The sequence below is a fragment of the Anas acuta genome, chromosome Z, assembly GCF_963932015.1.
Source record: "Anas acuta chromosome Z, bAnaAcu1.1, whole genome shotgun sequence".
Classification (NCBI taxonomy): Eukaryota; Metazoa; Chordata; class Aves; order Anseriformes; family Anatidae; genus Anas; species Anas acuta.
In genome coordinates this window covers 23063652-23076941 of record NC_089017.1, presented here as the reverse complement: position 1 = coordinate 23076941, position 13290 = coordinate 23063652, and the positions used below count along the sequence as shown (strand labels likewise).

General features: G+C 43.0%; 1 protein-coding gene and 1 long non-coding RNA gene across 2 annotated transcripts in view; one reads left to right on the top strand and one right to left on the bottom strand.

Annotated features, from left to right (window-relative positions):
- Window positions 1-7220: 7220 nt before the first annotated feature.
- On the bottom strand, window positions 7221-10673 carry LOC137847798 (uncharacterized). Its single transcript, XR_011091077.1, has 3 exons — window positions 10485-10673; window positions 10252-10385; window positions 7221-7353 (listed from the first exon to the last, which is right to left on the bottom strand). It is a non-coding gene; the product is annotated as an uncharacterized lncRNA (long non-coding RNA).
- A 161-nt stretch (window positions 10674-10834) lies between these two features.
- The window catches only part of PGM5 (phosphoglucomutase 5), an 82473-nt gene continuing 80017 nt past the window's right edge, over window positions 10835-13290 (top strand). The window contains exon 1 of the mRNA XM_068666326.1: window positions 10835-11243. Coding sequence (XP_068522427.1) covers window positions 10983-11243 — 261 coding nt within the window. The 5' untranslated portion in view covers window positions 10835-10982. The remainder of the gene's footprint in view (window positions 11244-13290) is intronic.

The following is a 13290-nucleotide window of genomic DNA, read 5'->3' as shown; positions in this document are numbered from 1 at the left end:
GGGGGAGGGGAGCGTTTTCGAAGATTATACAAACCAAAGAAAATAAAATGTGGCAGAAAACTAGTATTTGCTGTCATCTACTGGTAACACTTATTTTAGCAACTATGTGAGCTTAGCTGCAGCAATGTTCCTGTGTTTTCTCATACAGGGTTCTAAAGCTGATCTTGGACTTACTCTCTTTTTCAGGCAGTAAAGGTGAGGGGGAGAAAGCCTACATCTTTTTAGTGGTAATTATTTTTTTTTTTCTTATTAAATGCTTTCCTCTTGTTATGGTTTAAATCCAAAACACAACACCATACCTCTACTAGGAGGAAAATGAATATCCTAGCCAAAACCAGGACACCTCTGTCTTGTAAAACTATGAGAATTCTGACTAGTTTTTTGATGAGCAACTTTACTGACATTATTGCAAGAACCTCTGACTGCATCAAAGGTGCCTGAGAAGCTAAGCTTTAGCTTACTAACATGAGCACCAACAGAGGAGGGATAACTTAAATCACAACTAAAAAGAACTGGTCAATATTGTGAAGAATATAAAAGCAGTATTTTCTCAGTACAATTGAACTCATTCCCCCCCTCCTCCTGAAAGGAAGGAAAGGAAGGGAGGAAGGAAGGAAGGGAGGAAGGAAGGAAGGAAGGAAGGAAGGAAGGAAGGAAGGAAGGGAAGGGAAGGGAAGGGAAGGGAAGGGAAGGGAAGGGAAGGGAAGGGAAGGGAAGGGAAGGGAAGGGAAGGGAAGGGAAGGGAAGGGAAGGGAAGGGAAGGGAAGGGAAGGGAAGGGAAGGGAAGGGAAGGGAAGGGAAGGGAAGGGAAGGGAAGGGAAGGGAAGGGAAGGGAAGGGAAGGGAAGGGAAGGGAAGGGAAGGGAAGGGAAGGGAAGGGAAGGGAAGGGAAGGGAAGGGAAGGGAAGGGAAGGGAAGGGAAGGGAAGGGAAGGGAAGGGAAGGGAAGGGAAGGGAAGGGAAGGGGGGAGATGTATCCAAAACAAAACAAACAAAACCCTCTATCTAAAACCAAGCAATTGCATGGGTAATGTTTATATCATACCACAAAAAGATTAGGACTTTTTGAATATATGATTCCTAAGGAGGCTTCTAGGTGATATTCTTGCTGCTACTAGGTGGATGCCGCTGTGTGAATTCCTGAGGGATCACTCGCATCTATTACATGCCACAGATGGCGTGCTGAGTTACAGCTGCTCTTCCTTGCTTTAGCTCTGTAGGTACCAATCAATAGCAATTTGTACTCTTTGAGGAACTGCCAGACAATGGGATTCAAAGTAGAGCCTGATGCGAGCAAGTCAAAACAGCTTGGTATGCACACACAGACCTTCACTTCTGTGCAAGAGGAGCCTCCCAGGAAAATGAACTTGTAGCTCTAGAATGAAGAAATTAAACAGCATGTTACTTCTTTAAAAAAAGCTTCATGGACTAAATAAGACAAACTTGCTCAAGGCAGATTCATTTCTGAAGCATTAGGCTCTGAAGACCTCAATCCAGACCTGGACTGCTTGCATAAAATGAATTGTTTTATATTTAGCAGAAATTAAAGGAATTATCCCCTATGGTCGCACAAAGGTCACCTGTATCACCCTGCTTACAATTTAAGCTGATAATTTATTGTCTGTTGCTCTATTATGTGGAAACATGTTCATTTCCTTTCTTAAGTGCTCAGAGATCCTCAAACAGGAAACAGAACAGCTGAGTAGTTTACAGCCCAATAAAAATAACAATTCAGCCTTCCAGTTGTTTGGAAAGAGAAATTTTATTATTTTATTCTCTCTATGCCTCTACAACCACAGAAACACTAGGTACATTAACTCAGTGCCTTGGAAATCTGCAGGGAAACTACCTATTAAACACCTGCAATTGATACTTCGCTTATATTAGTATTTTAGTTTACTTTGTATTGCAATTGCCAACCACAGACTCATTTTCCAAAGTGCATCAAATATTGATTCCACTTGCGCTTGCAAAACATCTACACAAGAAAATCTGAAGTGACCCTGGATTCATCAGAGGCCAAATGAAAGGGCAGGGAAGACCGGGAGGGAAGAGGCAGTGCGATGGAAAAGCTAGCTTTTCTGACTGCAAGCGCCCGGAGGCGCTCCTCCAAGCGGGGATGCCCAGAGAAGCACCCTGCCGGGCTTGCGGGAGTCTCGGGGACGAGCAGCAGGACGTGGCACGCTAAGGAAGGGGAAAATAAAGCAGCTTTTCCTGCGGAAAAACGGGCTGTCGAGGAGCAGACACAGGGAACGACTGCAGAAGGAGGCGCTGCTCGATCAGTTTGCGCATCACTGCTGAAAGCTGGCTGGGGTTCTCAGGTCTCAAGCAGCTAAATGTAAGTCTGAAGCACCTCGGAATTACACCTTTGTCTCGGTTCTGTCTGATTTTTCTGGAGTGTAAGGTCGGTTCAGAAATTAAACTCAGCATTTTTTTTTTTTTCTGGATTATTTTAATCCCTTTAAGGTACTGCTTTTATGTCTATCTAAGCTTGTTAGTGGTCAAAGAAATAGCCAGAGCCACCTGAATTCAGAGAAGCTGTGTAACAGACACAGCACATTACCATAAGACATTTCTCTTCTTGCCACCAGTTATAGTGGCAGATAATATAAATGACAGATGATAATATATGTTTGCTGGGAAAATCTGTCTGTGAGCTAGAATTTAGAGTATTTATGCTGAAAACTTTCCTGATCCTTGAGATGAAAGAGAGGGAAATTCATAAAAAGAGAAGAATCTCCCATGTTTTAACCAGTAATATTACCTGGAACGGCAGGGCCAGAAGCAGCAGACAGTGAAGAGTGAAGTTAGCAATGTCGTTTTCACTAGGTTCGAAGAGGAGCAGAGAAATTCTTTAATCAACTATACAAAGTGATCTAACCATGATATTGATACTTTTTAAGGAATTGATGGAATTCTGCCTGGGACCCTTCCTGAAAATATACCTAGGGTGGCTTTCTAATCCCAAGGTCTTGAAGAGCTTTCTAAAGCATGTGAACCGAGGGACTTAAACAAATGTGACTTTACCCAAAATTCAGAAAGTAAACTTGGTATTATTTTCCCCCCCCCCTCCCCCCCCGTCCCATTCCGAGGAGCTGGTTTTCCATGTTGCTTTCTTCTTCCATCTCTGTTGCATTCCTGAATAGTTTTCAAGTCTTGAGCCCTTGTCAGAGAGACTGTGACTTGGAGAAGAGATGACAACACCTTCTTTGCTTTTTCTACCTTGATACCTTGTTGTTGAAGCCAGTGTATATACAACAAGGAGTCCCTGGAGTCCCTGAGCCAAACAATCATAACATTGTGTATCTCCCTTCAAAGGTGTTTGCTTTCAGAATGGCTGGGGAAGAGTGCTTCCTGCTGTGCATTTTTCAGCTTTATATATGCTTTGACTACAAGTTAAAAACAGTGTTTTCTCTGTTACCATTACTAATCAGCATCTCTGGTGCTGGTGGCTCAAAAAGATAGCCAGAATATATATCAGAATGTACATTTAACTTCTCTGTTATCACTGCCCAGCTCCCAGTATCAAACTGCTGGTCCTCAGGTGAGATTTTGGTTAGTTTTGTTTCATTTTACTCAGCAATTCCATTGAAAAGCATCAGTATACATAGAGAATATGCTAGCTTGTAAGGAGCAAACTCTGGGCCATGAAGCAATTTATCTGCCAGGTTTCTGAGGTGAAAAAGTGGGAAACGATGGTGAAGAGGCCATCCAGTTGGCAGTATCTGTGAGGATTATTTGGTAACAGTTATAGAACATGATGTCATAGCATAACAGCTTGGTCTCGTGTCATTCTCATTGGTTGCAGTGATAGTACCTATTTCTTGCACCTCGGAACATCGGACCTGAAATCTGCAGGTCTTTTGCAGTCGGAGCAGTTTGCAGGTGGTGCTTTATTCTTTGAATGTCACCTGCCAGAATGTCAATCCTATGCATGAAGTTTTCACTCGTAACTTGTGACACAAATTGTAAATAGCCATAAATGGAAGTGGAAGGCTTCCACAGCATATACGGAGTAAGCTCTTGCTAAATCAGGACTTGACGGCATGTTGCTTACTTGGCAACACAAACAGTTTCTTAAACAGAATATAATGATCTTTACCACACAGGCTAACAAGATTGTGGTGATTGCACATGTAATCTTACATGTAGAAGGATTAATTAACTTACTTATTTGTGTTAGAAAGACTACAAATCTCTTAACAATGGGCAAAAGTAAGAGTATGAAGCATTGCTCCATATTAAGCACTTCCAGAAGGAAAAGACATATTCCTACAGAAACAAGTATAGGAAGAGTTTCTGCTGGACTCAGAGAATCTGTCACTTCCTGAACAAGAATTTAATTAGGTAATTACAAAATGTTAACATTTGATAACGTTAGTGTTTTAGATGGCTTAAATACATTTCCACATTCTGTGACTAACTTCCAGAAGATCCATGTCAGAAGTCCTTTTTTGGTTTGCATGTGGGCTTTGTTCATTCTGGGCACTGACTGCCCTGAAGTATTTTTATGGGTAGTAGGAAGGACTTGTACTGCACAGTGCCTTCTCTCAAGTGCCCTCTCCTGCTGGTAAGAAGGAGACCACTGTTCTGCACAGATCTTTCTTGTCCCTAGCCTTTCTCTTCCCCATCCCCATCACAGCTCTCTTTACCCTTGAATCAAGTGACTTCCCATATGTATTTAATTAAAGGACAAGAACAAACATTGGATATGTTGATGGTTCATCATTTCATGCTGAATTTTTTGGTATTCATTCATTTTTAATTCCCACACAGAGAAGAATAATCTCACATCTCTACATAAACCCCAGCATGAACTCAAGTTAAGAATACTGAAATGTTCCCAGAAGATGTCCTCTGCAGATGTCCAGACTCCTAATGTTGGTAGCTAGTGTGTGCACAAAGAGTTATACGCATTTTAGAGCTTACTTGAATGATTGAATCCAGCAGCTGTTAAACAGGAGTTATTGAACAATACTGAGAAAAACTTGAACAGTATATTACTTTCAGTCTTATTATCAACACAGCATTTATTCCACCCCTTTTTCCTGGGTGTATGAGCCCAGCCAGGCTGACTAATGAGAAGCTGTAATTTGTTCAGAAACGTATCCACTACATCCTGATTTCAGACATCTAGCCAAATCCTCTGTATGGCAGCACTTGTTTTGGACTAGACAGCAAACCTAACATGTATGCAGACCAAGACTTGAATACATTTTAATTCTTTTAATGTACATGGAGTGCATAATAGTTGATGACCTAAGAAGGCAGTGTAAGTAAGTATAATGGTGTTCTTGCAATACATGCATAGCATGGCAATACATGCACAGAAGCTTTGTATATACCCTTGCAGACTGGAGAGGGCTTACTTCGACTCCCAGGCATTGTATTTTGTTTCCTCTCCCATGCTGGTGAGTCACATTCCACGTCCCTGTTAAGGCAATAGGAGAATTAGTTTCAGCTGCTTCCCCTGCTTGCTCCAGTCCTGACAGCAATGGAGCTCGTGAGCTGTGGCAGAGTGGGGACAAAGAAAGTTGCTTGGGCCCACATTCAGGTTCTGCCTCTTCCCCAGACTAGCAAGGGCTGAATGGGTAAATGCCCTTACTTTTCCATGACTTGTGGACTAGAATTCAATGTGCATGCCCAAGTGTTTATGGATTTACTTATTGAAAATAAGAATAACTGATTGGTCTATTCATAGTACTGGAAAAAGAAAAATTGCTAGTGATGCCAAGATACTCAGAGAATTGAAAGCTCTAATTTGAGTAGGCATATTGTTATAGTTTTGAAATGGATGCTTATGCTGATTTTCTCAGTTATCCGCAAAAATATTTAAATAAACTTTCCACAGTTGAGGGTATGTTATTTTTACAAAAGTTTCTTTCTCTGTTAGGTTAATGATAAGTGATCTTCCTTCCTCACTCCCTTCCTTCCTTGTTTTTCCTAATTTGATGCTTAGTGATGGGCAATTTTTTAAGTCATACCTGATCTATACAATATTGTGAGTTGCTGACATAGCCGTAAAATAGTTGCCAGTTATGAGAATTTTTTTTTTTTTAGGGAACTTTTGCTGTGTGGACTCTGTAAATCAATTTGCATGTGAGTTTGTGTGAAAATGTCCCTTAGAACAATAGCCCTGTTTCATAATAATTAGAAGCTTACAGCTGTGGTGAAATATAGCCTTTTCCGGCGATTAAGAGTAATTTCCAGAAAACAACTTCACTGAGTTGTGATATCCACACTATTATAAATACAATTTCTCAATAAAGTTCTGCTACAAGGGAACTCATTTTCCTACAAGTCTATAAAAATACACTTTTTGACCTTTTCTAAACAGTTTGTAGCAGGGCTTACATAGAAAATCTTCCATTTGTGAACTCATTTTCCTCGTTTATTGTGAAAGAAAGGACAGCTCAAGCTACTTAAAAATCTTTCATTTTGATTTTCTCTTTTATTTTTTTTTAACTCCAAAGTGACTTACATTTTGAAATGAGGTCATTAAAGCCAAAGAAAATGAAGTGCTCAGAAGAATAAAATGCCTCATCTAGAAGCACTGTGTTTTAAAAATTGTTTTTGCTTTCATTTGCAAAACAGTACATAGATTGGAATTAACTATTTTCTTTCTATGTTTTGATTTTGATGTGCCAACATTTTATGATAACTTTTCTGCAAAATGTTTTTTTTTTTTTTTTATATATGTCAGATTAGCATTTTTCATTTGATAATAAGAAAACCGTATGCTGTTCTTCAAATGATCACTGCACTTTAACAGTAATTGGAAAATCCAGTTGCATGCTAGAATAAGAATTTGAAATGCAAAATATGGCACCTTGGTGCATGGCTTAATTTTGTGTATCTAACTGCATTTCTATCACAAGCATGTACTGCATGGAACTGTTGTAAAAGTACGTTTCTGTCCAAAACTTAGGTATGCAAGCACTGAATTACAACTAGTAATACAAATGAAGGAGCAAAACTTGTTAGCTAAGGGTACTAACAGTTCTGCTGCTGAAGCAATGTTTGCAAGGCAATAAAAAAGAATATATATATGTGTATATATATATATATATATATATATATATATATATATATTTTTAACAGGAAATAAGCATCAGGTCCATAGCAATTTTTTGTATATTTGCATCAAATCACATCTGGGCTGGGCTTCACTAACAGCCTTTAAGCAGATTCCTTTGCAGTTTCTGTTATCTTGCAGAGGGGACACTTATGTTCACCAGGCCACTGACGCAGAAGTAATTACATGGCTACAGAGGACTTCTGTGGGAGTGATTTCTTTCCTGTGAGTCAACCAGACAAGAACCCAGTGTCCAGCTAAGTCGATGAAAAAACTGGAGCTGAAGGCACACGAACAGACATCAGTATAATGCTGGAAAAAAATAACGAAATGTAAAAATTATGTCTCTTACAACATTGACTCATTTAATTGCAGAACACAAGTGAATTATTGTAAACATTATAAGGCCCAGAAATTAACAAGTGTTAATCACATTAAAGGTTGAAAATGCTCCTGAGCTGGATAATGTATGCCAAAGCCAGCCTGCAAAGTTGGCAGTCAGAAAGCAAATTGTTTTACTTGGAAATGGAGCAAACCGAGCATGTATTCTATCACTCCATTAAGTTGTTTTTCATTTTGCCACCATTTAAAGACTAAATCACAACACACTATGGTAATTCTAAGAATATATTTAGCTGTTGTTTTCCTTGAAGGCATTCCAAGGATTTAATATCATTCCATACTGATAGTTGTTCCTTTGTTAAGAGATACGTAGCAGTAACCACTTAATGTACTGCAACAGAGGTCATTTACAGAGACCTCCAGTTTTGAATGAAATTTGCTGAGAGCAGAGCCCCTTGTGGGACTCACATTGCTATAAAAGAGAATTTGAAGAGCTTTCTCAGGTATAAATACACCAACGAAATGCTAATCCAGGTGCTTGAAAAATTAGGAACTTATATATAAAAAAGGCTCCTTTTAGTCAGTTCTTGTGCTAGAATGTTTTCTAGTTCTATACATTCTCTAGTTCTCTGGGCTGGTGAGTTTTTTAATTTAAAAAACAACAACAACTGAGCTTCTCAGGAAACAGTATGACTTCAGAAACTTGAGTTTTGCAAATTATTAAAGGAATCACAGTAAAAGAGGGATCATGAAGACTTTAGCCTGAAGATACTTTTCTAGGAGAGACTGACTTTGAATTTAAAAATTTACAGTGCTCTTTATAATCCATTATAATCTTGGTAGAGACAATGTCAAGGTGATACCTGAAAACAAAAACAAAAACAAAACAAACAAACAAACCTCCAAAACACTATTTTTCTTTATTTTTTAACATTGTTTATGTAGAGGAAATGACTGAAGACAAACACTTCTGGGAAACTGTCACTAGCAGTGCCTCTAAAACATGTATATTCTGGGAATTTCAGTGTTTGTGGCATTCTTCAAACTGATGTATTTTTTTTTTCCAAACGGTGAATGCATTTCCCCTACAAGTACAAAATGTGCAGTCATTTCCCTGTTTTGGAGGCTAGTACTTTGCTTCTTCCTTTGATCCTGTGTATTCCTTTATTTGATATTTGGATCATCCATTGTTTCTAACACTTTCTACCTTTGTTGCTGTTTCCTCTTTGAATTGTTGCTGTGATAAATGTCAGTTACCCGATTCAATTTCAGTTCTCACAATTGCAGCCTATATATTGTGGCTGCATTACTGGTAATGCCCAAAATTATTTAAGGTGTAACCACCTCATCTATAACTGTGTCTTGTTTACATTAGGGGTGTGAGAACTGGCATTTCTATACTTTCCTTTTGCTGTTTAACATGCATTCTGATTGGAACAGACAGCCATAAATGTCACTATTTTCTGCTGAATTAGTATTTCTAAGAAATACTGGATACATTTACTTTTCTTTTAGTTTTTCTTCCATTGATTTCTGAATTCAAAACAAACAAACAAACAAACAAAAACAACCAACCAACCATCAACCTAGTTCACAGGCTTAAACGTGTGGATGACACTCTGGAAATATATTATTACCCCACTTCTACTGTTGTTCCAGAGCACGGGAGCACTGGAATTTCTCAAGCACTGGTATATTTAGGACTTTTCTTAAGGAAAAACATTTTCTCCTTCTTCCTTTTCAGAAATGATTTATCTATTAAATCACCCACTGTCACAAAAAGGCCAGCACGTGGGCTCATCTAAACAGGGAGATCCCTGCAATACTGGCTTTGCTGACATAGCTGTACTATAGACCACAGTACATAAGCTCTAGGAGATCTAACAGAGAACAGATGACTGCTTCCTTCTATCTGTTCTGCAGTACTGGCCCTCTGCCAGAATGTAAGTGACCCTTCAAGAGAGCTAAAATTCCTACCTGCTTCAGTGGGTAAGTTTATTTAAACTGTTAGGCCTTGCCTACTGTGGCATGGAGAGCATTCTGCTGTGAAGGTGGCGGTCACTCACAACGGCGTGGATGACAATCATATTTTAGTAGACATATTTAGTAGACAATCATATTTTAAAAATGCCATACACTGTCTGCCCAATCCACCAAGAGGTCTGCAGAGATGGCTCAAAAGTGTGACTGAGTTACTGCAGTTACCATTCATCAGGTGAGTCTCCCTGAGTCTTACCCTCATGAGTCTCACTTCATGAGCACTTAGACTATGTAATAAACAGAAGTATTTTACTCCTCGTTCACCTGGTCACCTCTTGTAATGCTGCTAGCATGTCTTGTTGAGCCTTGACACTCCGTCAAGTTTCTGAGCAGTTTCTGAGCAGCCTCTTTACTGGAGACCTTGAGAATGCTTCCATGAAAGTGAGCCCAGTGAACCATTTTTTTTGTCTGCTCAGGTGTACTTACCTGGGGATTTCATAAGCACAAGAATGCCACTTAGGTTGCAAGTCTCTCTCTCTCTCTCTTTTTTTTTTTTTTTTTTTAATTTATTTTTTAACAGTTCTCCAGCCAACAGAGCTGCCCTGGCAAGAACAACAAAACAAAACACACACGCACACACACAACACTGTTGTGTGGACCTAGTGTGAAGCAAGCATTTGGATGGAAAATTTCATCTGATGTTTGACAGCCATAGGCATCTGTAAACACTGCTTTTATACTGGGAAATGTCAGACATCCCTGCAATAGTGCTAGCACCTCTGCGTTTATTTTAAGCAGAATGAACACTCACGTGAATGGACCGAGTCAATGAACATCCCTAGGAAACGCATAATACCTGACATTTTTTTTCAAAGTGAAAGACTGTTTCAGAGGGATGCTTTGCCTCACAGGAAAGATGCCTGGATGGAAGCTTGCATGCTCGGTTATCTTTCTGTCAGACCAGACTCTTTCTGTGGTACTCAACGCCTGCTGCAAAAACAAACAAAAGAAAACCCTTCTGTGAACTTGCTTATTACACAAAAAACTTGTTCGTGAGCAACACGGGGAAAAAAAATCCCTTCGCCTCACTTCAGGCGCTGCAGAGACAGAAGGTTTTCATGCGTTAATTCCTCCTTGCTCCTCTCTTTTCTCGCCCGCAAAACGGGGCACCACCACCCCCAGCGGGCTGGGGCTCAGATGCAGGTGCTCCTGGCACCCGCAGCGGGCTGTGCTCCCCCGGGCCGGCTGCCGGGGGTGCCTCCCGGGGCTACCCGTGCCTGCCGGGGCCGGCTGCGGCGCTGACAGAGCGTGATCCCCCCGCGCAAGTGTGCCTCGCTGGCCGCCCCTCTGCCCCCCCAGCCTCCAGTTACAGCCCTGGCAGGAGGCGGCGGCGCCTTGCAGGGCTATTTTTGGCCGGCGGCAGAGGTGCCGCGGGGGCCCCGAGCCCGCCTCCGCCCCGGGGGGCCGGCCGTGAGGGAGCCCGACCCCGCGGCCGCCCGGGGGAGCGGCACCAGCCCGGCCGCCAGAGGCTGCCGCTCGCCAGCCGAGCCACAGCCGGGCGGGCGGCGGCGGCGGCGGGGCGCCGGCATGGAGAGGACCCCGATCCCGGTGCTGACCGTGCAGACGGCGCCCTACGAGGACCAGCGGCCGACGGGCGGCGGGGGGCTGCGGCGCCCCACGGGGCTGTTCGAGAGCCAGCGCAACTACCTGCCCAACTTCGTGCAGAGCCTCCTCTCCTCCGTCGACCTCCGCGACCGCCAGGGCTGCACCATGGTGGTGGGCAGCGACGGCAGGTACTTCAGCCGGGCGGCCATCGAGATCGTCGTCCAGATGGCGGCGGCCAACGGGGTAAGAACAGCGAGCCTCTCTCTGCGCCGAGGGCTCGGGCTCGGCGCCGTCCAGCCCCGGGCTGTGCCGGCCCCTAAGGCTGCGGTGCCCCCGGGTGTAGCCGAGGGGTCCCTGAGAGCCCCCCGGGGGGCGGCCGGCCCCGCTTGACGCCTCGCCCCGCACGGGAGCAGGAGAAGGCGTTTGACCCCGCGGCAGGGGAATGCGGCGGGATTAGAAATAGACTTGTGTGGGAAACGGAGGTGTCAGGCGTGGGCTCGCGGTCTTCTAGAGACATAGCGGGAAAATGTTGCCGAAACGGGAGAAATTCAGCACCTTGGGTGCATCTTAGGAAAAAATGTTCTTCACTGTTCACCTACTGAACAAATTATGAAATGCGAGAAGACAACAGTGGCAGGTAACTCTAATCGGATAGGTTGCAGCTTTTTTTGTTCAGTTTTGAAAATAAAAAATAGTAAGAGAACCGCTATCTTCTGATAGCACACACTTGTGTGTCAATTTGTACGTATTTGTACTTATTTCCGGCTTTCCAGCTGGAAATATCAGCTTAAATAAGCTCAAAGTTTTCACTTCAAAGCAGAGTTAAACTGCTGTCTCTTTGTTAGGATGGCCAATTTGATTCTTCAGGTCAGGGAAAAGAAGAAATACAATTCTATTGCAATTTTGTTAGTGAATTGATTTTTGATTTTATTTTTAATTACCCCAAAGTTCTTTACATTTAGTCCAGTTTCACAACCCGAAGGTCTTCCAACTTCAAATTTCCATGCGTCTGAATTTTCCCTTCTCATTACTGTCAAGTGCGATCTGTGTGGTGTAGCCAGCCTGGTGCAAAAAACAAGCACTTTTAATTTATCCCTAAATCATGGTCTCGCCAGTGCGATGCTACCAAACACACCCCGAGCAGCACCTGATGTTTCAGGGAGCCTTGCGTATCAGGTGCCTTTGTAAGCTTGCTGTTCACGCAAGGCTTGGCACGGGACAGAGCCTCAGTGGCACCGGGCGTGAGGAAGGCTCTCAGGGCACCCGCCGGGGTATGTGGCACGGGGAGCGAGCACTGGCTGTGGGGAGCAGCAGGGTGCCGCAGCTTGATGCTGGGAGGCCCGGAGGAGCCCCTTCCCCTGGCCCCTCTCCCAGTTGGCTCAGCGAGGGAAGCCGCTGGAGCTGTCTGCTGACAGGGAAGGGTAAAGCGCAGTGAAAGCTAAAGTGGCAGCCCTGCAGCGAGAGCTGCTTTGCCGGTCCTGAGGTCGTGCGTGTCCCTTGTGCGGACAGTGTGAGTTAGGGCTGCAAGGTGACCACAAGGACTGAAGTGCTGAGGGAGGCAAGAAGTTGAGGGCTTAGGAGAGCAGGGGGTTCTCAGCCAGACTGTGCTGTATTCCAGACTCCTTCCTGGCTAATTTTCCTGTCAGCTTGCCTCCTTCCAACTTCTGTCACATTCCCCATTCCCCTGCAGATTAAGCCTTTTTGACCTCAGGAGGTTTCCAGTTTGACAGATCGCTGGCACTTCGCTGTAATAGTACTTCCTCTTTTCTTAAGTTACTGCAACTTTCTTGGAAACAGTTTCTCCTGACTGTTTTCTGAAGCCAAGAAACAAAGTTTTTGTGCTCAACAGTTCCCACAAATATGTGAATTAAAGCATGATACTCTTACTAATGATACAGTCTTTAGAGATTCAGGAGGCTGGTTGGTGGGGTGACACTGACACTGAAAAGTCTTCCTGTCTGTGTGCTCCATCCCCTCTGCCAACCCCACCTTGTACACCCTCTTCCTTGTCTCTACAGCACACTGTAAGTGCATAAGCCTCACTTTTTTTTTTTTTCTTTTTTAGATTTCTTTTCCTCAGTGAATACTAATTGCACATTTTATTCTTTGACCGTTAAAATGTGACAGCTGGGAAATTATCTGAACCCCCCTTAAATGTATTGTTCAGTGCTGTGCTGTATAATGGAAGGGAGAGAGAGGGAATACTCCTGAGGGCAAATATCTTTCCCTTTGGGCGAGGTGAAATGTCACTAAAAGGAGCATGGCCAGTATCACAAGGGGAAAAAAAGTG